The following is a 24,433-nucleotide window of genomic DNA, read 5'->3' as shown; positions in this document are numbered from 1 at the left end:
GGGGAGAGGGGGGGGGGTGGGGCGTCCTGCTCAGAACGCGGTCCAACCGCGAGCTGGTGGCTCAACCCGCCGCGCAGCTGGGGCGGGAGAGGACGGCGGTCCTCCGACGAGCTCACCCCGATCAGGGACGGCGGCGGCGGCGGCGGCGAGCTCGGCTGAGCAAACTCATTGTGACGGGGCGGGTCCTTTATCCGCCATTCTGATCAAACGCGGGAGGACAGGGGGCCATATGGGAGCGCGGACATTATTCCGCGGAACGCCGGCCCGCAATATGGGCTGCGGAGAGAGGAGGCCGCCCTCGGGAGGCTCGCGCAATGTCACAAAAGAACCGCGCAAACCGGAGTTGAACCTGCACGCGCTGAACTCGGGAGGGGGACGAGCGGGGGGAGGAGGAGGCTTCCGCCCTTCCTGTTTCATCATTCTCTCACAGCCGTCCGTCAGAGACCTCCGTTCCTCAGAACACACAGCTGCAGACGGAACTTTCTGTGTGTGTGTGAGTGTATGAGTGTGTGTGTCTATGTGTTGTGTGTATGTGTGAGTGTGTGTTTTTGTGTGCTTGTGTGAGTATGAGTATGTGTATGCCTGTGTGTGTGTGTGTGTGTGTGTGTGTGTGCCCGTGTGTTTGTGTGTGTGCCCACATGTTTGTGTGTGACCAAGTGTTTGTGCGTGTGTCCGTGTATGTGTGCCTGTGTGTGTGTGTGTGTGTGTGTGTGAGAGCCCAAGTGTTTGTGTGTGAGGCCGTGTATGTGTGCCTGTGTGTGTGTGCCCACCCACGTGCGTGTGCGTACGTGCACGTGCGTGCTCGCATGCGTGAAATGCGTCGTTAATTCCATGCAATTACAGAGAGCCAACCCCACGACACCATTTTTGAAATGGCATTAAAAAAATAAAAAAAAACACATTAAAATAAAATAATAAATAAATAAATAAAAGCTGGGGGGAAAGTGGAAAAATACTGATTATCTGACTGTCTTTCACGAGCTTTGGTTAAAGGCAGATTACAGGCTGAGCCGGAGAGGGGCAGGGCCTGCCGAATTGAGCCGGCGCGAACGCGGCGTCGGATAGAAATAGACATAATCTCACCAAAGCCACATTTTCCAAGAGAAAAGAACATGTCCGCTCCGCTGCCAAGATGCACTATAAACCCTTTATAAGGTGCCCAAAGAACGCTGCAATTTATTGAAAGCAGAACCAATTTGCTCAACTTCACGGCACGGGATAATGAAGTGAGTGCACTTGCCTATGACGGAGGCAAAGGAGTTGTTATCCACTCCGTAACTCGCAACCTCTGCCGTTTCATTCAGTTTCCGTAATTAAGCTACCCGTCAAAAAACAAAACAAAAAAAGTAAACTGAGATTACGCCTCGGACGTATTTTAATCACAGGAAACACGGCGATCGCTCAATGGAGAACGAAGAGCGGCAAGGCACCTGCAGACACTTCTTCTTGTTATCAATATCGCATTTACATTTATTTATGTAGCAGAAGCTTTTATCCAAAGCTACTTCAACAGCCATTAAATAAAACACCTTAATGTGCAATCAACCAGAATGCAAACAAGCGCCAGAACAGAACAGAACAGAACAGTGACACCACCGCTACTCAGTGTGAAGCTGATCGGATTCACTCAAGATACAAACAAGGGAAACAAGATACTAAGTGGAGCACGACCACTTAACGCAATGCTCGATACTAATTAGCCAATCACAAAGGACGTACTTCACACTCAATATTACGGCAAAAAAACCCCCCAAAAAAACGCTTAAATTCCACAGATAAAGAAAAGAAAGCGCTTTAATTAAAGTTTGCTTCGAGCAGAAAAAAGGTGACGGAATAGCATTGTGTGCAAAACTGTGTAATCATGAAGTATTTCCGTAAGAGACAGTGATAATGGGTCAGATGTAAATTACCAATACAGAGTCTGCCCAGAGCAGGGAAAATTTGATTTCTTGCCCGCAGAAACTCAAATGCCCTCCATGTGCATTGTACAGTCACTGTGACTATGCTAATGAATTCAGAAAAACTAGAAAGTAACAATGGTAAAATAGAGTGCAGATAATTATTCTGTAATCTGCATCGCAGCTATTTCATAAAGGCGCAATTAAAATGCATTGCAGGTGATTTGACTAATCACGGTTATAATTAACATTCTTTAAATTAGCTTCTGTTTTCTTAAAATATCTGTTTAACAATCTAATTTCAAATAGTTCATGAGTGAAAATCATTATATTTTTCACTATACATTAAAACTACACCCAGGGGAACTTTTAACAAAAGCTTGGTTATACGTTTTCGGTATTGTGGTATCCAAAGTCGTCGACACGCATGATGACATTTAGGACTTAAATCTGCAAATAAAACATAAAAACAAAAACACGCTTATGTTCATGAGAGGCGGGTCAAGTCCCAACATCGCAGAATTCAAACGCTGCACAAGTCAAACCCATTAATCTCCAATTCATAATCTGATCATATATTATGAATGATGCAATTACTGTTTGATTCCAAAAGCTTCAGTGATTAGATTTATTGAATCATTCAATAGAGGCTAAATGTTTCATGACATTTCAAGGAAACTACTGATGTAACGTACAATTTTGCCTCCGATTTTAATCGGTACTTAGTCCCTTAGTACATATTCTTTCAAATGTACCCTTTTCATTATACCGGTTTAATCAAAACTGTTTACTTAAAGTCATCCTAATCCAAATACTGTAGATGATGGAAAAGCATATTGTGTGGCCCAGCTAAGCCCTGTCTGTAAAAGGGAAATCTATTTGCTGATTGCTAAACTGTCTCTTCTTGACTCTATATTTTGATTAATAATGGCATAATAGGCATAGCTGACTTTTTTTTTATTTTTTTTTACTGTTTCTGCATGAACAAAAATAGAAGATACAAGGGTTGCCCATTATGCACATAGAAATTCCAGGTAAAATAACAATGAAAAGGCTTTCTCGTAATAAATGAATGCTCATTGATTAGAAAATATGTTGGCTACCATAATTATAGCTATACAATAACTTTTAAGTTATACAACAGCGAAACAAAATAAATAGTCAATAGGAATTGCATACATTCTGCTTTCTTTGACCAAGCAATTAGTGCACACGGTGTTGGTCCAAAGACTACAGAAATGTTAAGTGGAGAAGGAAGATGAGACCAGCCAGGGTTAATGGCAGGGCCCAGGGTCACTATCCAAAATAAGATGTCCAGGATTGGCCGCCCCCAGCAATGCTTCTCTGAGCAAACCCACACAAAGAGCACAATGCTCCAGGAACAGGGGCAGGAGACAGGCCCATCACTGACCTCCCGACACGGACAAGCTTTCCCATAATTCCAGGTGGGAGAGAGGGAGATGTGCTTGTACCTTGTGGGGGGTGGGGGGGGGGGGGGGTGGGAGGTGACATCACTGACCTCCCGACACGGACAAGCTTTCCCATAATTCCAGGTGGGAGAGAGGGAGATGGGGGTGGGTATGGGGAGACGTGCTTGTACCTTGTGGGGGTGGGGGGTGGGGGGTGGGAGGTGACATCACTGACCTCCCGACACGGACAAGCTTTCCCATAATTCCAGGTGGGAGAGAGGAACATGGGGGATGGGGGGGGGGGGGGGGTATGGGGAGATGTGCTTGTACCTAAGGGGGGGGGGGGACATTTTGTCTGCCGAGCCCTGATGTGAACCCGGGGACACGCAGTGAATGTTTACCGGGCCCCGCCCAGCGCAGTAAAACGGTTACATCCCGGCTTTAGATTATAGATGTTGCCAATCTGAGCCAATAATAATGCGCATAATGAAATCAGTGGGCCAGAAAAGAGGCTCTCGCTCATTTCCTACGGTGGGGCCGGGCGCTCGGCGGCCTCGGCCCATTATTCACCGGGTCCCGCTGCCGATAGCTCCGCAATTTGCATCTGAATCACAGATGCTTTATAACTTCAGCACAACACCCCTATGCAAATGGGAATGACCTAAAAAAAAAACAAAAAGAAAGTACGCCTTCGATTAGAATACAAACTTTCCTGCACCTCAACCAAGTTCATTAAAGGGGGGGGGGGGGGGCAACACAATCTGTCTCACTTCAATGCAACATTCGAGTAATTTTATCTGACAATTTTTCTCATAAGCAAATCTATCACACAAACAAGCACCCCCGGTGTCACAATAAACAGGGCCTGGCTGTGGGACAGCATATCTACGTTTAGTGAACACAGCTTATACGTTCTACACTATCCGTTTATAGAAGCAGTCGCTGTAAAACGAGCTCGAACACGCAAAACCTTCTGCAATAGCCCTGAAAGCAACAAAAATGCTTTGAAACAATCAAAATGGAAAACTTTGATAAAATCAATGACAGAAGGTAAAAAACTAAACAATAATAATTAATTTGCGTATACCGGATCTGGCAATTCTTATTCACACACATTTTTGTTATAATCTATGCATAAACAAATGACCTCATCTGGGGAGTAGAACGCATTAAAATTTTATAAAGGTGAGGCTACCATAACTTCTCTACTTGCAAAACCCAATTTATATACTAATTAAGACTGCTGAGGTGCAAATGAGATTACTAACACAGCAAAAAAACAGTTCCCCTGAATACAAAGGCTTTTATGACATCTGTCGCAACAAACAAGCTTTCTTCTATAAAACAGAAGCTAGATTACTTTGCAGACAACATTTCCTTTCTTGAAACTTTTCTGCTGGACTCAGAACACATTGTGCACATTACAATCCCTTGCATGCTTTCAGCTCAGCAAATAGTGATCAAAATAATGTTTGGACTCAATAGAAAAACGGTAACCGTGGGAACGGTGCAAAGGAAGAACCTAATCAAGTCGAGTAAAGCCAGTGCTCCAGTCTGGGGCACACCACATTCTGGAGGTGTGTAGGGGGGATTAGTGTGTTACTGTACGTTCTCTTCACAGGCAAGAAAAGACTGCACGTACTCCAAAGCATGACAAACACACACAGCAGATATAACTGTGCGTGCACAAGGCACAATATGTGAATTAAGCCCAGGGCTCAGGAGGGAAGGGGAGTGAGAAAGAGAGAGAGAGAGAGGTGAGAGAGAGGGAGGAAGAAAGAGGTGAGAGAAGTGAGAGAGCGGAAGGAAGAGAGGGAGAGGTGAGAGAAGTGAGGGAGCGGAAAGAAGAGAGGGAGGTGAGAGGAGAGGGGGAGAGAGAGAGAGAGAGAAAAAGGGAAAAGGAAAGGGAGGGGGGAGAAAGAGAGAGAAGGGAGAGGTGTGTGAAAGAGAAAGAGAGAGAAAAGAAGGGAGAGGTGTGTGTGTTAGAGACAGAGACAGAGAGAGAGAGAGAGGAAGGGAGAGGTGTGAAAGAGAGAGAGAGAGACAGAGACAGAGAGAGTGTAAGAAAGAGAAATAGGCAGAGGTGTGATGGAGAGAGAGTGAGTGAGAGAGAGAGAGAGAGAGAAACAGACAGACAGAGAGAGAGAGAGAAACAGAGAGACAGAGAGAAACAGAGACAAAGAGAGAGAGAGAAACAGAGACAGAGAGAGAGAGAGAAACAGAGAGACAGAGAGAGAGAGAGAAACAGAGACAGAGAGAGAGAGAGAAACAGAGAGACAGAGAGAGAGAGAGAAACAGACAGAGAGAGAGAGAGAGAAACAGAGAGACAGAGAGGCTGCAGTGTAAGCTGGCTGGGGTAAGGCAAGGTGAGGACAGTGACGAATGGGCTCAGCCCATCAGAGCTCCAGAGCAGCGCCCCGCCCAGGAGCAGCCCGCATCTGCGACGGGAAGCCGCGATTAGCCGAGCGTAAGCGCCATTCACTTCAGCCCTGTTAGACAGAGCACCCTGGCAAAAAACAAACAAAAAAACCGAAAACAAAGACACTGCACCTTACAGAGGCGTGTGGAGATTTGGGACAGGGAGCTCGGTGACCCACGCCCCACCGCCACTCCACGGCTGTGTCACATGACACCCCTCCGCGCGACCACGCCCCGACCGCGAGCGAGACCGCCCCCCTCTGTTCTAACCAACGGTGCGTGAGGAGCGCCGTGTCCCCCCCCCCCCCCCGCGCGTTTACTCCGCCGGCGGGAAGCGTGTCGCCGCGGCGCCGGGGGCGTAAAGAGCCGGCCGTCCGCTGAGCCGACCGCACGCGGGGTGATGTCAAATCACCGAAATGTGGGGGAAAAAAAGGGCTGAATTATGGAGGAGCGCGTGAATAATGGATGCGGGGAGGCGAGGCCGCAGACGCTTACCTGAGACGCGCGCTCTCCGCCACGCCGCGGGAACGGAACGCCGACTTAATTAGGAGGAAGCCGGTGCGGCGGCGGCGGCTAATTTAGCCCCGCGTCGCTCGGTACGCGCGAGCCTAAGATCCTCCACTCGATTCATTTTCACGTCATTTCCACCTTCGCTGCTCGGCTTCTCGCCCCTGAAATGGGATGGAAATGAGACGCGCTCGCCTTCAAAAAAGGCGGGAATGAGGGAATGAAGCGGTAAATTCCTACAGGCGCGCCGCCGCCGCCGCTGCGACTGCCGCAAACGGACGCGGGCGGTGATTGGCAGCGCTGAGTGGGCTCATTGGAAGAGCAGATAGCCGCGTGGCGCCCACTTCAGTCACAGTATGCTTTTGGCGGGAAAAAAAAAAAAACGAGAAATATTTTCATCCTACAGGTTCCTACAAGGTTAACAGCCTCTGCAGTGGCCTGCAGTTCCAATCCATGTGACCGGCTTTCACAACGTCTCCAAACTATATACAGCCCCCCCCCCCCAACACTCTCAGCCCCCTTGGAGAGAAAAAAGAGAGTAATATCTGTTATCTTTCTGGCTCCGGTAAAGACAGATTTGGCGTTTGTCTGGCTGGCTGGTTCCATTTCGCACACTGAAAGGGGGAGAGGCCCGCACCTGGACCTCCACGGCATTGTGACGCCCCATCGAGCGCACACAAAACACACTCCACAATGGGAGGGGGGTCAGCGGCCCGCCCAGAGAGGGGGGGCCGGGGAGGGGGGGTCAGCGGCCCGCCCAGAGAGGGGGGGCCGGGGAGGGGGGGGTCAGCGGCCCGCCCAGAGAGGGGGGGCCGGGGAGGGGGGGGGTCAGCGGCCCGCCCAGAGAGGGGGGGGCCGGGGAGGGGGGGGGGCAGGGGGGGCGGGGCTGGAACCAAAGAGGGGCGTGCCTCTCTCAGACCCATCTCTCAGATGAAAAGTGCCTTTAGATGACGCTCGTATTTCGGGGGCCCGGGTCTCTGGCAGGCCGCTTTTGTGGGGCCCCCCGGATTGATGGCGGGGCGGGTCTCAGCGCAGGCAGCTGTAATTAAGAGGTCATGTGCTGGACTTTTATAGAGTCTCCACACCATCCAGCGACTCCTATCTCCTTTTGTTCCCCCTTCCGCCTCCTCCTCCTCCGCCTCCTCCTCCCCTCCCTCCATCGTTATTCTAAAGCTGTGTTCCTCGCATTCTCCCATACGGACCATGCTGGGCCCTGCTAGTGGGCAGGCCGTTCCAAATTCATCCCTCCCCACTGGCAGACAGGTGTCCTTCTCACATTAGACCGTCATTTAGAGAATTCAGCAAAGATAGTGAATGATGCATTCCAGCACAAAGGACCATATTGCCAAAAAACAAAACAAGAACTAATTAGAATGCAGAATTCATAGCAAGTTTCTGTATCTTGACAGTAAAGAAATTAAACTTCAACTGCTCCCTTATTGCAATTTCAATAGCAAGAAAAAAAAAACTCTCTTTTGCTCTCTCTCTCTCCTTATCTAGGGGTCAGAGTCACCAGTCCTATTTCAGAACCTTGTAGCCTTCATTTATTTTTATTTTTTGGGTTGGGGGGGATGGGGGTGGGGCCAACGTTGCAATGCTCATTGCATTATATATTCATGGACATTCATTTCCTGTCCCACTGCCTGTTTTCTGTTGTTTAGCATGCTTTATCGCTTTATCGCGGTCATTTCCTGTGTTTAAACAGTGCTAAGCGTTCTCTACCATCTCTCCCCACAGCTCCCTACTCCAGATCAGGCCGCTAAGCGTTCTCTACCATCTCTCCCCACAGCTCCCTACTCCAGATCAGGCCGCTAAGTGTTCTCTACCATCTCTCCCCACAGCTCCCTACTCCAGATCAGGCCGCTAAGCGTTCTCTACCATCTCTTCCCACAGCTCCACACTCCAGATCAGGCCGCTAAGCGTTCTCTACCATCTCTCCCCCCACAGCTCCAGACTCCAGATCAGGCCACTAAGGAGCCTGTCGGGACAGAGGGGCCTTCCCGTCCATTCGGGAGCTCGAGCACCCAGGACACGGCCCTCTCATTGTCCCGCCCCAGGGAAGGCTCAATAGGGGGCTGGGGTAATCCCAGCGGCCCCGTGGTCTGCCGACGGTGGCCCCTTGGCATAACGGGCCCCGAGACATCCAGAGGGCCCATTCAGAACCTCTAAAACATTCAAAGCCTCCCTTTTAAAGGGGCTCACTTTTGTTCCCCCGACAATGGGCCAAACTAGAGGTACTCCCATAGAACGGGCCCGTTCAAAATCAGATTATTTCCACCCAAATCACCCTTTCTCCACCTGCCAGTTAGCTATGCGTCCCCGCATTGTCTCTCCCTGAATACCCCCATTTTGTCGCGATGGAGGCCTCCGTGCTTATTGCAGCGTTTATGGCTACATTTGCTTCTAAGCAAAGAAAGGAGAATATTTTTTCTTCTTCCTCTTTCCCATCCTCTGCTAACACTACTTTGAAGAAATCTGGGCCACATGCCCCCGAGGAACCCAAAGTGCTTTAATTCATTCCCACCTTTTCTCTCTCTCGCCGCCATCTCCGAGGCCTCCTTTATGCCCACAAGTGATTTGTTCAGGCTGGACCATCAAAGCAATTACTGCTGCGGCCTGCTTTCATATTATGAAGGAACATGACTGACAACAGCAAGACGATTCGGGGTAGAGGGCACTTGGCAGCAATTTATTAAAGCTGAAAGTCTTTTTTTTTCTCCCTCTTCTTCTTTTCATTGGCAGCCGCACAAATAATGTGCGAACAAAAATACATAGATATATTTTTTTTCTTTTCGGAACACAAAATATCTGAATTTCCCATTTGTTTGTGTTAGCATGCTAGTCTACAAACTCTCCCCCGCCCCGTATTGATGAGACCAACAGTCGTGCCCGGAGGTCAGAATACATTTTTTTTTTTTAAACGTTAAATTACATTCAACAAACGAGGCGTGAAACAGGGAATATCCGCGCGAGAAGCGACGAGCAGGCAGAAATATGTGGCGATTAGCGCAATGGACGCTAGGTACCGTCTAATGAGTAAAGACTTCGCATTACACTCCGAGCGCGCGTGGTTACTTACAGTACGCACTCTAAAGACATTCCCGGTCCAGAGGAGCGTAGCGAGCGCTCGGTTGCGTACAGTACGCACTCTAAAGACATCACCGGTCCAGAGGAGCGTAGCGAGCGTGGTTATGTACAGTACGCACTCTAAAGACATTACCGGTCCAGAGGAGCGTAGCGAGCGCTTGGTTACGTACAGTACGCACTCTAAAGACATTACCGGTCCAGAGGAGCGTAGCGAGCGTGGTTATGTACAGTACGCGCTCTAAAGACATCACCGGTCCAGGGGAGCGTAGCGAGCGTTCAGTTACGTACAATACGCACTCTAAAGCCATCGCCGGTCCAGAGGAGCGTAGCGAGCGTTCAGTTACGTACAATACGCACTCTAAAGCCATCGCCGGTCCAGAGGAGCGTAGCGAGCGTAGTTATGTACAGTACGCACTCTAAAGACATTACCGGTCCAGAGGAGCGTAGCGAGCGTGGTTATGTACAGTACGCACTCTAAAGACATTACCGGTCCAGAGGAGCGTAGCGAGCGTGGTTATGTACAGTACACACTCTAAAGACATTACCGGTCCAGAGGAGCGTAGCGAGCGTGGTTATGTACAGTACGCACTCTAAAGCCATCACCGGTCCAGAGGAGCGTAGCGAGCGTACGTACAGTACGCACTCTAAAGACATTACCGGCCCAGAGGAGCGTAGTGCACGCGCGCTCGGCTGAAGGGGACCCTTCTCAGAGAGATAAGCGGGTAAAGACATCACAGGGAACCCCAGCATCGCACTTTCATCAACAGCCAAGCCGAAGTGACGAATGATCACAGAGATCGCCCGCCAGATAAATGAACAGAGCGAGGGAGAATAATGGATAGAAAAGATGAGAGAACGAGGGAGAAGGAGAAGGAGAAGAAGGGCATGCGAGGAGTTGATAAAGGGGGTTTGCTGGATGGGAAGGGGGGGGGGGGAAACTATTGCTTGTCAGCTGATAATTCTCCTGGCTTTATTTTGTTTTCGTCTTCGCTGGAACGGGGTCCCGGCATAGCTTTGTAAAAGCTTCCCCGTCCCTCGCACCGACTGATTCACCTCCTCAATTATTTAGGATTTATAAGCAGGAATCATCTATTCAGTAACCAGCAGATCCAGTAAAAAATGAATGACTGGTCCATCAGCCTTATTGACAGTCATAAAAGTTTCACAACGGGCTGAGGAAAATCCATTCTGAGACAGCTAGTTACCGCCACAGTAAACATACTAATGAAAACATCCTGAAAGCCAAGAAGAAGAAGAAGAAAACCAGGAGGACTTTCCGTATGTTTTCTAATGCGTGCCCGCGGTTCTTACTCTAATCACGTATGTGCGAGCAGAGCCGGCGGTTGTCTGATTAAGGTCACCACGCTGATGTCTCATTTCCTCGCCGTCCTCCAGGATGTTTTACTGCTTTCTGGGGCTGATTCATGGCGTGGTGCGCCGTGGGACGCGCTGGCTCTGTCACACACAGCGCACGGCGGTCTCTAGAACGAGTGTGTGACCGGAGCTGCGAATGGGTGAGGGGGTGTGGGGGGGGGGGGCTGTGCCACACCCCACTGCTGTCTGCTGGAAAGAATACAAACCAAAGGCACTCTGAAGTGAGTGGCACCCTAACCCCACCCGCCGCCTACTTCCCCCAAGGACAAAGCGCTCCCTAGCCATGTTGCAACCGTGGCGGCTTCCTAACCCAACCCCCCCCCCCCCCCCGGGGTCCTCTGCTCCCTGCATGACACGTCTGCGTTTCTGGATTGACAACATCTATCTTCCATCACTGCGTTTCTGGATTGACAACATCTATCTTCCATCGCTGCGTTTCTGGATTGACAACATCTATCTCCCATCTCTCTCTACTCTAGGGCTGGTAATGAACAGTACGTCTCCCGTGACTGTCTATTTTTATCCGTGATATAGAGTAAGTCGTCTCCAAGGAGGCGGGGGGGGGACGATTCTGTAAATGATAAAATATATGAATGTCTTGAGACATTTCCGAGAATTTGCGATGCCTCACACCCCTAAGGGCAGCAAATGTTGATGTGCCAAAAAAAAGTGGGATTTCCGACTCGGGGAAGGAGAAAATAAACTCTTTGCGGATAAAAAAAAAAAAAAAAAAATTTGTTTGCAGACTCCAGGGCTTTGGAAAGGAGACTGGCGATTATCCCTAAAGCAGCTTCTCCCAGCCAGAGAGGAGGACACATGACTTCCCTCTCACTGTCGTGCTAACGCTAATATCTCAGATACTCACTCTGGGAGCAGAAGGGGAAGAAAAAAAATCAAGGGAAAGACGGCACACTTAGACGACCCATGTGACCACAGACCATGTGAAGGAATGACACGGCTACGTTAGCGACAGTGCGGTGCGGTCCAATCAAAAGGTCGTAGGAGTGACTCCCCGGAAGGACCTCGCTAGTGTGTTCCTGAGCAAAGCACTTAACGCCAATTTGCTTCAGTGGATACAAACGTACATGAAAGGATAACACACAAACCATACACGCCTCTGGGTAATCTGCAAAAATGTACGCATAAATAATTAAACAGCACCCAAAAATATTTGAGATACTATGTGAATAAGTATGTATTATGCGAGCAACACAGGATCTAGCCATTCTGCAAACCCGAAGGCTATGAGAAATTACTTTGAACTGCACCAAAATGACCAATTAGATCTAACCTTCAGGCCCTAGCCTGCAATGAGGATTCACTTGTACTCTTCTATCGTATCATGGTCAATCACAGTCATGCTCGTGTGCCGTCAGGTTCAAATCTCGCACGCACTTTCCTGCGTTAATATCTCAGGGAGTACCGATCTCCACGGACGCAGAGACGGGGGCTCCGACAGAACATAGCTTTTAGCGTTCGGTGTGCCGGGAGGCCCGGAGAGACCCGACAGCGGCACTGCCCGAGCGCGGCACCCCACCCCCCCTCCCCCCCCGGCGTCCCGCGAGCCAAACGCTAGCCGATGACACGGGGCAGGAGAAGGCCGCTCGGGCTGCCTTAAATAAGCCATCGGTTACATCGCACAACAATTTACCCTTACACAAGTTTGCAGCAAAATTGCATCACGCCGAATAACACGTTAAAAGACAACAGGATATTTCAATACTCAGAAATACATCAGGTGATGTCAAAGGGAGTTTCGGTGCGGAGTGACAGCAATTTTTTTGTTGTTGTTTTTGATAGTCATGACAAGTACAATGTTGGTGCTCTGGGGAAAAAAACATTCAAATAAACAAAATTGGAATGAAAGAATCAACTACTTTGCTTTTGTCTCTGAATATCGCCATTAACTTTAAATTATTAGACTGCTTATTAACACGGGTTCCCTTATTCCTAATGAAGCAAGGCTCAAGTTTTTGCATAAATCCCATTCATATGGATTTCTCTTGCATACATTTTAGAAATTCAAGCTATGTTAAGCGGCTTGCGCCATGACACCGCTCCTCCTGCAAAAATCCAAGTCACAATTTTTCGCTTCACGGTTCCAGCTCTATAACCACTCCGCAAAGCCGGCTCCGCTTGCTGCTTTAAGTTGACGTACACAGTTAATATTGCAGGATCGTGGACGGGAGCTCTCAGAAATAGCCTGGCCCCCTCGAAGGGATCTCACGCAGCTAAAATCCCCTCAGAAATGGGCCATAAGTCAAAAGGAATAGAAAAAAGAGAAGACCGGCTAAACCAGTGGGATTTTCGCTAAGTAACTAAATGGGCCATATCAGTTTTCCATTACCAGAAAGGAATAGCTATTTGGAGTGTTGGAATCTAAATGAAAAGGTGAAGAGTCCCCACCGACGTGACTGTTCGCTGGAGTGTAAATTCTGCACTCTCTTAAGTCTTTTCCTTTTTTTTAAACCAATACCCCCCCCCCCCACCTCCCGCCCCCCCACCCCACACACCCACACACACACTTCTCACAAATGGAAATTTTCCGTCGCATCCTCGAGCCCCATCAATAAATGAATGTGGCCGCTCGCCACAAATAAACAGATAAATAAATAAAAGCGGGGAGAGGGCTCGCAAATGGGCACCCGTCAGCATTAGTGATGGGGCGATGCGAGGAGAGGAGAGGCGAGGCGCGCGGATCACGCATGACTTGCAGGGGAGTGCCTTCGCCGGGGACGATTCCCGCTGATTGCACACGCACAATTCCCCCAAGAAGGGAAGACTCTCGGCCAATCAGAGGGAAGATTTCATTTGCCCCCCCCCCCCCCTCCCCCCCGACTCTTCTTCACTGCGGATGGCGAGGTTAACGTTACTTTTAGTCCCGGGTCTGTCCCGTCGTCACGGCGCTGAAAGTCAGCGGTCTGGCGAGGCTTCCGTCTGCCTCCTGGGACCGTCCTGTCGCCGTCTTCTCCGACGCCCCCGATTCGCCCGTCCCTTCCCGTCCCAAATCAGGCAGCCGGCTCGTCAAAAAAACCCCACGACCTTCACTGCGACCTTCAGCTCATAAACTGCTCTGGCGCATCTCCCATTTCCGAGTGGCACAAGAAAAAATAGTGAAGAAAGTGCACAAAAGCACACAGGTGATGCACCAGTACCGTTTGCAGGAGGAAAACCCAGCCATGCATTCCATACATATGTATAAGAGTGACAGGCATCACTGTGAGACACCCGTGTGCTCATTTCTTTCATTCTCTCAGTCTCATTTCTCATTTGTTGCTGACAGTAACATTTGGTCAGCAACTTTAATCCACAAAGCTATCTTTTTGAGACAAGGCTGTATTGTACTTTCATCCTGACATCTGCACAGGTACACATAGCATCGTTTTTGTGAATAAAAAATACTAATCACCCTAATCTACAGCTAAGATGCTCAAAATAAGTTCCTTAAAATAGGCGCGTGGGTGCTCAGTCACTGAAATGTCAGGCAACAACCATAACAACTTCACAATGAAAATATAAAAATATATATTCATTCATATATATCACAGGAAAGAGAAGAAAACTGAGACATTTACCCAATTCTGTTTAGATTTCAATCATCAACAGTAAACCTATAGTGATACAATATGGCTGAGATGTTGGTATTCACAGTGATACTCCACATCTTATTTTTGTTCCATACTGTCAGCACAGCTGCTTTTCTGAGTGATAGCAGCACTCCCCCTGCTCTCTGATAACTCCATGTAAGTCACAGCAATTTTGGGAAATTCAGAACAAATGGCTGGTGGTGCAGTACACCTCATGTCCACCGGGGGAGCTGCAGAGCTGAGTCAGCTCATGACTTATTGCACGTGCTGTTTTTTCAAATTCAGTTATAACTACAAGGCGGTGAGCCCATTACAAAAATCAAACAGAGCTGAAACTGCAAATACAACTCTTCAGGCTGAGCAATCATTCGGATGCCATTTCAGATTCAACTATGCCAGTTTTATACCAGATATTCTATTTATTCATGACACTTCAGGGAACAGAGTTCATTTCTCACATTCAGAAATGATTAGCATTCTTTAAAGTATTACACAGGCCTACACAATTCCACTGGTTATGTCTAATTAACAGTGACTTGGAGAAAACGTGAGCAAATTTATTCAAAAAGACTATTTCCTTTTCACATTCACGCTGGGAATAACAGTGTAGAATCAAAGTTAGTATGTCGCACACAAAAGGTCATACTGAAGACATATATAGGACAAAGAATGAATAAAAAAAGGAAAAATGGCTGCCTTCCTACCGCAGACAGTTTCTGCTTTTTAGGAGGTGCTGAATGAACTCAACAGGCCTCATTTCCTTGGTATGTGCCTTGAATTTAATCTTACAGTTTCACAAATAAAGATGAAGGCTCAGAATTACCCAGTGTAAGAGTGTCGCTCTTTTGGAACTGACCAACAATAGTAATCTTCAGAACATTGAAATTCTCGACATAAATAATAATTAGACTACTTTAGATGAGGGCCATGCTGAATATGCAATCATTTTATTCAACTTGTTTTATGAAGTACGTGTGTGGCTTCTTCAAGAGTTTAATGATAAACAATATCTATTTATAAATGATATGTACTGAAATGACACCTCGCCAGAAAGAAGACATCTGTTCAACAAACAGTGATGAATAGGTACATCAGTACAATCATCATAACTTGAAATTTAGGAACAATGACCCCATCAAAATGCGTGTCATTGTTTTGCATTGTTCAGAAAGGCAGCATACTTATTTCTTCTGGTTGCCTTGCCAAATGTAATAGCAAGCATTTTTTATATAATTTATGGGTCAAAATGCCTCTAAACATAAAAAAAAGCAAACAAATAAAATAGGTTTGCTGAAGACCAAAAAAAAAAGCCTTTTTATTTGTGATTTATCATTGGGAACTCACTTACAGAGGCACCAATTCAAAACAATATAGACGGAAGCATGTACATAAGATGTCATGCAGACAGTATGCCGTCTGTTTGGAGGCCATTTCACTTTTACTTTTAGGCTGCACAAATAGCCACATATATTGTGCAAACTGCATGTAGCACAGCCCCGGGGGGGGGGGGGGGGAAAGGCCGGTCTGATGAAAGGCAGAGACATAAATCTACAGCCACGGGGAGCTGGAGACCCAAAACCCCTGCTGGAGTGGACACTCAACCCCCCCAGGGCGTTTGTCTCCAGCCCAAACAGAGGCTCGCGTTTTTCGTTTTCACGGGACCTAAAAATCGCCCGATTCCCTTTCTCCTGCATTTGTATGTCTGCGTCTTCTTTTTTTTCTTCCTTTGCCCCATTTTCCATACCAGTCAATGAGCACGCCGCTGCTTAGGACCTCTCGAAATGCAACTGCAATTAGCAAAAACTACAAGACCCAGCAATGCTGGTCTCTAGGCCATCCATGGGCCAACACGCACAGCAGTGCAAGCCGATATACCGGATACTGAAGTGTGTATCTCTCGAGAAGAGTCCCCCAAAGAGACAGTCCATGCACTCTCGGAAAGAATCAAACCTTAACTGAAAGAATACCGCGGATTTATAGGGAGGTAGCAGATTTGTTTGAGGAACCTGATGATTTTGACTTGCTGGCGGAGGCATTGTATTAACATGGTCAATAGAGTGATGTGCTATTAATGACAGCGTACCCCCCTTTCAGCTTAATATAGGACAAATTAATCAAGAGGGAATCTAATTAAGGGCTTTCTTAACACATAAGCAGTTGCACTGTCCATTTGTTCTCCAGCACTGCTCTGTTCAGCAGTTCCTTGGACAGTCAAAATCAAAGCACATTATTTAAAATGGCGGAGCTGCAGACGTCCTTGGACGTCATTAGCGCTTCTTCTATATCCAAACCAAGTCTAAGCATTTCTACAGCAGCCTGGAATAACTGGCAATATTTGTTTTTCTTCAGATAACCCCTGAAATTAGCCCCGGGGGAATATGCAGGTCTTATCTTGACAACAACAAAATGGGTTCAATTTTGGGATCGTGTGACGACATCGTTACTCTCGCAATCCAAGAACGGGGGCGGCAACCCAGACCGCTCTCCTTCGGTCCTCCGCAAGCGGGAAAGTTGGGAAATAGAACCATCGCTCAGTGCGGGCTGCCCACCCGTATCCAGCCTCCCCATTCTTCCTTATTACACGCATTCCACCCAGGCAAATGGAAATCTAAAATATTAATTTTGCATCGCGCCGCCTGGCAGATCGCGGATAGCGGCGGACACTGGGATGGGAAAGCCCCCCCCCGCAGGCGATTCGTCAAGTGCTAACAGACACCTCTCATTTGAATAACAATGGGGAAAATAGGAGCGGAAATGACATTAAACGGCGCCACCCGCCTCTCATTTTCCCACGAACATAAGTACGGTCCATTCCGCATCACCTTATTTACTGTCATGGAGATCCCCATTAGGCCTCTCCTCCCCTCTAATCGGCCATAAATTACGGCTAATTTTTATTTTTTTTTTCCTGAGGAACTTTCTGTCTCCGGAAAAAGGCCCGTGCGATGGCTGCGGGCATTCCATCGGAACATTATGAGCCCGATTTCTCAGCCAGGAGAGATATGTTTATACGATTTCCAGTCCCGACTCCAGAGCCATTCCCCTCTTCTTAGCAGCGGGAGTTATGGCTCCATTAGGAGTGTCATATGCCATAAGTGGGGCCGAGTCTATTGTGAGGAAATGACCAGGGGCATAAATAAGGTGAAATCCTCATTTACGTTGCCCTCCCCCCCCCGAAAAATACTTTCGTTCCTCAGCCGATCTGCGCGCTGACGATCTGCACTCGAGATGACCTTTCCCCACCCAGCCGGAGCTCGCGCTCGCTGGTGCATTATGGGCCGGCGGGGGGGAGAACGAAAACGGCGGAGGCGTCGCTTTCCAGCTTACGGAGGGGAAAAAAAAGAAAAAGAAGAAAAGGAAAAAAAAAAAAAAAAAAAAAGCGGTTGAGTCTCTCACAACCGCCGGGGCGCCGCTTTACCGTCCTGAAAGAGCCGGGCGGACGCTTCAGAGCCGCCGCCGCCGCCGCCGCCGGGCACTCGCCACATCAATGCGCCGGGCTCACGCCGGGAAGAGATAGCGTCGCACAAAAGCGCCCGAGCCTGCTGCCCTTTGCAGTCCCGCGCCATCAACTCGCCCCCCCCCCCCCCTCCCCAAAAGGTTTGTCGCCGGCGGTCGACCCCCGCGTTCAGGGCCGAGGCCCCTCACGGATAAAAAAAAGGGAGCGGCGAATTACAGCGCAGGGGGTTATGGGTGACGGCGTCACCCTTTCACCGAACCTCGGCGGTTGAAAGCTTCTTGCTGGGAATCCAAAAGCTGGGGCGAGAAAGCAAAGTGATACAGTGATACTCAGGATGCCCACGTTTTTTATCTCTGTCCTTGTGAGAGATTGCATTTCCTTACGATTTGACTTGAGGAAATGTAAAAAAATTTTTTTTTTAAAATCAGCGATCACAATCAGAGTTCACTCTCCGCTGCCCATTATGCTGAAATGAAATGGCAGGTCTGTTTGTCAGCGTGCGCAGGCAAGCAATATATATAAAAATCATAATATATATGGATGATAACGACGTCCTAACTCTTATGAAATGGCTTCTTCCACAATGGGGGCCAAGAGAGGGGCCGGGAGCACCACAGTAAATCTGCCTTTGGGGCTAAAACCTTGTCTGGGGGCCCAGTCCCCAATCCTCCAGATTCGTATATCTGCCTTATAGCGGTTGACAAATGTCCTTATCTTGCACAAACATCTCAGCAGAACGCTGCTCTTTCCCATAGATATCTCCTATCCGGTGAGAAATCTGGGCCATTGCCAACTTCAATACCCCTTGGGGCTCGGAGGCCCAGAGCAAATCATGTTGGTGAGACTTCCTTGAGAAGCATCCCTAGGGGCGACCTGAATAAATAACATCTATCAACGCCCTGAAGAGGAGTGTTTGAGGGTTTAGATTGGGGCCGTAGCCATCGTAGCGTGCTATACGTCAGCACGCCTAGTGCGTATGTGTGTACATGTGCACATACGTACATGTGTATGCATTAGGCAGGCCATGTACACAAAAGGACAAAACTGACATTATGTGCTAAGAAACTAGTATAAAAAAAAAAAAAAACTCATATTAACTGCCACATCTTATAAGAGTGAGCAAATACTGCTTAAGAACAAACAGATTACTCTCAGATGATTTCAAACTGAATCCCCATCCAGTTCTTGTGAGGTTTATTACATCTTTATGCAGGCGAAAAGGAAGTCAACAAGCCAGTGTTTGTTTCTAAAATATATAAGCATATAATTATACTTTTGTTTGTGCAAACTTTCCTCTATAGTAAACATAAAAAGGCAACTAGAAAAAGCACAGCTTGCACGTTCCAAACTATTTCTCACATTATTAATGCATGATAAACAAATACACTCTTCTCTCTCTCTGGGTATCATGTCTAAACCACACACATTAAAACCAAAGGTGTCAGCAAATAATTCAAAACTCGGCAGTTGACGCTGTTGTGCTGGCGGAAAACAGAGAAATCTGCGGAAAAGCAAGTCATTAACAAGTACAGAAAGAACTGCGGAGACCTACCTCTCTTCTGCATGTGTCAGAATTAGCTAACTAGGAGAAACAAGGACCTGACATCAGTGGAGAGCGTTTCTTTTAGAAGTGAAGGGAGACTCGGCAAGCTCAAAGAACATGGCTGAACTCATTCCAGGCACAAAGTGCCTTGCATACGCTAAAGGTACTCTGAGAGGTGCTACAGTAGGTGCAATATGATCAAGGGACCATTTAGAAAATGAAGAAAAAGAAAAAAATCTTCAATCTTTGTCCAGCCATCCTCATCCCATCACACCCTCGCTCCGCTCTCATTTGCTACTTCGCAGATTCATCCCAGTTCTGCTTTTAAAAATTTCATGACCGAAAATAGGTAATTTGATCTTCATTAAACATAGAGAAGCCTACTCTCGCCTCTGCCATGGTGAATTAACCGCCAGACTTGGGGAGATTAGACAACCCGGGTTGAAAGTCCATAACTCTTGCCAGCGTTACATCAAGAGATCAAGATTTTTAATGGGCGCAAAACGATCCCTCGTCTGGTCAATGTCAAAAGGCCCCAGGTGAACAAGGAGAAACTTTTGATGGACCACGTCATGAAGGTGAACAGACAGCCAGGGAAAGGTTAGGCTGTTAATGTGTTGGAAAGGCCACCAACAATTGCTATTATTTTTTTAAATATATCTTATACTTGGAAATATGATGGAAGTGCTTGTTGGGACACCACTCGCAAAAGAGAAACAGGGTCTGCAGCTTTCAAGAGACCCCCCCCCCCCCACCCACGACTCCCCCCAAAAAAGATCACCAATGGCGTATTATCAGGTAATGCTACCTTCCTGAAAGCCTTGAGAATATCACTCATTTCAACCCGCCTCCTCTTCACAGGCTAACATCAGCCATGGAGGTTTTCTTCTCTACTTCCAGACATTTAGAAGCAGTGAAAGGGCCATGGCTGCACGCTGGTGATTAGTGACTGAGGAACAGAGACGGCGGGGCTCCTGACTCAGGGAAGGGATGCGCGTTCACACCGCGAGCGACTGACTGAGCGCACGTCCTCCCGCTCGCTTCGTAATCCAGCTCACGCTCAAACTCAGCACTTCCTCACCGCGTCTCCAGATTCAATAAAGACCCGAGATAAGATGACAGGGGATGAGATTACTTTTCAGAGGCGTTCTCCACACAACCAACACTTCCACTTAATAGCATCAAGCCAATATAATCTCACGGATAATGTTCAGAATCCCTATTCTGCTGAATAATCTCTGTATACATTCACCCAGTCGTGAGCATAAGTTAAAGCAGTTGGGGTCTTCCCAGTTTTCTTTCCTACTTAAATTTCGTATTTATTCCTCCCTCGTATGAACACTTCTTGGTTTATGATTTTTGGGATTTGAAAAACAGAAGGTGACGCTGGTCCTGCAGCTGACAGTTTGGGAAGGGGGGGGGAGGGTGATATTGATGGAATAGCTGATGGTCTGGGATGGTGGGGGGGGGGGGGGGGTTGATGGAACAGCCCCTGGTTTGGGATGGTGTAGGGAGATTAGGTGGAACAGCTCCTGGTTTGGGATGGTGTAGGGAGATTAGGTGGAATAGCTCCTGGTTTGGGATGGTGTGGGGGGGGGGTTGATAGAATAGCTCATGGTTTTGGATGGTGTGGGGGGATTAGCTGATGGTCTGGGATGGTGTGGGGGGAATAAGTGACGGTATGGGATGGTGTCGGGGGGTTGATGGAATAGGAGATAAAGTGGGGGGGCTGATAGAATAGCTCATGGTTTTGGATGGTGTGGGGGGGGGCTGATAGAATAGCTCATGGTTAGGTACGGTGTGGGGGGAACGTGGCCCGTGCAATATTGCGTAATCGGCTGGCTGAAGACGTAGCGCCTAGCGTTAGCGCACCGCTGGCGCTTGACCGGGTGCAGAGGTGGGCTGTGGGCTGGATCGGGTCCGCGGCACTCAGACAGATTCATTTTCATTTCCCCGGAACGGTCCGCGCTGAAAAAACGCTCTCATCTCGCGCGCTCATCCCAGGGTCCCTCGGTGTTAATCGCACACTTCACCAGCATGTGCTCCAGACGGGCATGACTGAACACCTATCGATCCACGGCATTAACCCAACGGCATCGGTACATCCACAATATTATTTGTGGGTGGGTGGGTGTGTGTGTGTGTGGGGGGGGGGGGGGGGTCAGGGTACAGGCTCCACTATTGTAATATGAGGAACAAAGTCCTCAGAAAAATATGAAAATATGAAAATACTGAGAGCAGGCGGATTATCACGGTCATCACGACCCTGAGATAACACCATCAATCTCACAAGCTGCTGCTTAATGAGTCCAATTTTCATCCTAATAAAAGAGCAGCGGCTTCCTCTTAAAGGAAAATACAGAAGCAGACCGCACAATTTTTTTTTTTTTTTTTTTTATCATTCAATAAAGCGGACGGCAGGGAGCTTAATTGTTTCTTTTCTTGTTGTTGAAGTTCTGATATTTATTCATCTCTCAAAGAACATGGAGCCGTTTGAGCTGGGCCCCTGTCACATCAACGTGAACGTGAATCCTGCAGCTTTGACGGCACTTCACGCTTCACGTCTACTGAAGACTCAGTACAGAGCTATGGCCAAAGCCTGCCAGAGGATTCTCTGCATTCCAATCTACTCACCCGGTGATGGGGAATCATTTTCGAACAGTGTGAACCCACCCCACCCCCCACCTCCCAAACACACACACACACACACGCACACAGGCACACACACATACACACACACATGCACACACACACACGCACACACACACACACACACACACACACACACATGCACGCATGCACGCACGCACGCACGCACGCACGCACGCACACGCACCCACACACACACAGCTGTACACATGACACAGTGTGAACACATTCGCATACTGCAGTGTGTGGTACTGCATGCACTGGTCGCCCTCCACGCTCGGGCCCAGTGCTCCACGGGCCTTAGCGTCATGCAGGGGGAAAGCGTTAGGGGCGGGACCAAGAGTAACGCTCCATTCCATTGGCTCTGCCGCCCGTTGGTCCCGCACGCCCAGAGGCGGGAACTCGACCGCAAGCCAACGGGACTACCACACACTGCGCGAGCGGGGCGCTACAGCCGCAGCTGCGCCCTTTAAAAACCGCATGCACGCGTGCATATGCGCGCATGCGCCTCCTGCAGGAGAGACGGCGCAACATGCACTCCTCGGAGACGGCGTCTTGAGAGGTGAGGAGGAAATAGCAATCCACCGAACGAGCGGCGCAGAAGTAGGCCGGGGCACAGAAAGGCTGCCATCCATTAAAGAGGAGTATTTTTGGGCTCCGTGCAACGGTTGACATTTACAAGCAGAATGCCAAGCTGGGAAATAATAGTAAAAAAAAAAAAAAAAAAAAAAGGAGAGGAGAGGGGGAAGAAATCCCTATATGGCAATTAATGAAGGCTCTAACCTGTTTGACAAGAACACAAAAAAGAAAAAACTAACACAGGACAGGTTGTGCTGTCACATGCCTTAGTGGAGCAAGCGCCGGGGGGGGGGTGGGGGGGGGGGTGGAGGTGTCGAGGGGACAGGTCGGTTAAGACGTCTAACGGGGCTGGGCAGCACCAAGGAGACCGCACTGAGCCACCGCCTCCAGGCCGGCGAAAACAAACCAGGGAAAAAACCCAAAAAAAAACACCGGGAAACTTGTCAGAAAGCGTCTCTCAGAAAGCGCGTTTTAAATCATCCCATTCACAATTAACGCCTTGTTGCTGCTGATCTTGTCGCTCGCTGATCACGCTGCCGCTGATCTGCGCGAGACGATTAGCAGCGCCGCCGCGTGACGACGGCGTGCGGCCCGATATCGGACCGCGGCAGCCCGAGCCGTCGTCGGCAGCGGGAGAGCGACCGGAGAGCGGAGGCGCCGGCACCGCGGCGGGCAGCCGATGACTCACGCAGCCGAGGCAGGTCTGCGTTTGGCACGGAATCACTCACAACAAATACCATAAAACAATAAGATGAGAAACGAAGCGTCCGGCGTCAGATCAAATATATGTGATAATGCCAGCGGAGGGAAGGGGGGGTGGGGGGTGGGGGGGTGGGGACAGCAAATAATAAAATGGGAAAAGGTTAGAGGCTTAGTGATTGTTTTTGTTTTCTCTTCTGAATCGGATAAGATGAGCAGCATCGTCAAAAAGCTGATCGTTACAGCTGTAAATTGGGGAGAAACCGAACGGTCGGTTATAATTGCGAGCGGTGGAAAGTTCTGGAAGGCTCGGTGGCTCAGTGTCGGTATCCTGTGCGTGCTCACGCCAGCCCGGGGCCGGGTTTCAGGCAGGCGGGGAGCCAGAGCAGCGGCCGGGACCGAGGGAAGGGGTGGGGTTAACTACAAAACAGAGCTTTATTGTGTTACCATGGTTAGCACCCGGCCACCGAGGGCTTGGACTGGACGGGCTTTGATCACCTGCGACGTCGACGAAGCAAACAGAGGGAGACGGAGAGAGTGAGAGACGGAGGAGGGAGGGAGGGAGGGAGAGAGAGAGAGAGAGAGACAGAGGAGGAGGGAGAGAGAGAGAGAGGGAGAGAGAGAGAGAGAGGGACAGAGAGAGAGAGGAGGGAGAGAGAGAGAGAGAGAGAGAGAGAGAGAGAGAGAGAGAGACATGTCAAGCATGAGGCATCTCAGACACGGGGAACCAATTACCCGCTCCGAAGCACTCAATGTCGACGGCGCATTTCTGCAAAAAGAAAAACACACACACACACGCGCACACACACACACGGAAGTAGCACACACGCACTCACACACACACTGTGAACAGACACCATAAACACACACACACACACACAGACACAAACACACACAGAGGATACCCAATCAACCCGGAAATAAGAGGGGAAAGGTTTCAGATAGAAGCTGTCTCTCTCTCTCTCTCTCTCTCTCTCTGACACATCCGCCTTTCATAAACATTTCAAAAGGAGCTCAGACAGGAAGGGGGCGGGCGAGGCCGGGCCTGCCGCTCCTCGTGCGCCCCTGTCAGAGGCGTCTGATCGGAGGTCGGGGCCGCTGGGCGGGGCCTGGGCCAATTAGCGCTCTCCCATTGGGTACGAACCCCCGGCGCGGAGGCTCGCGCTCCGGCGCGGCGATGCCCAACAGGTCGCCGGGGCTTGTGGGAAGGGGGGATAATCAGCGGC

At 49.0% G+C, this 24,433-nt stretch overlaps 1 protein-coding gene across 1 annotated transcript in view; it reads right to left on the bottom strand.

Moving 5' to 3' along the window:
* The window catches only part of diaph2 (diaphanous-related formin 2), a 442,997-nt gene that overhangs the window by 19,053 nt on the left and 399,511 nt on the right, over nt 1-24,433 (bottom strand). Inside the window, 1 exon segment of the mRNA XM_035408002.1 lies at nt 23,655-23,705. Within this exon segment, the coding sequence (XP_035263893.1) occupies nt 23,655-23,705 (51 nt within the window).

Source organism: Anguilla anguilla, chromosome 3, assembly GCF_013347855.1.
Source record: "Anguilla anguilla isolate fAngAng1 chromosome 3, fAngAng1.pri, whole genome shotgun sequence".
In the NCBI taxonomy this organism is placed as follows: Eukaryota; Metazoa; Chordata; class Actinopteri; order Anguilliformes; family Anguillidae; genus Anguilla; species Anguilla anguilla.
Note: the sequence above shows the minus strand (reverse complement) of the source record. Positions and strands in the feature narration are given on the sequence as shown.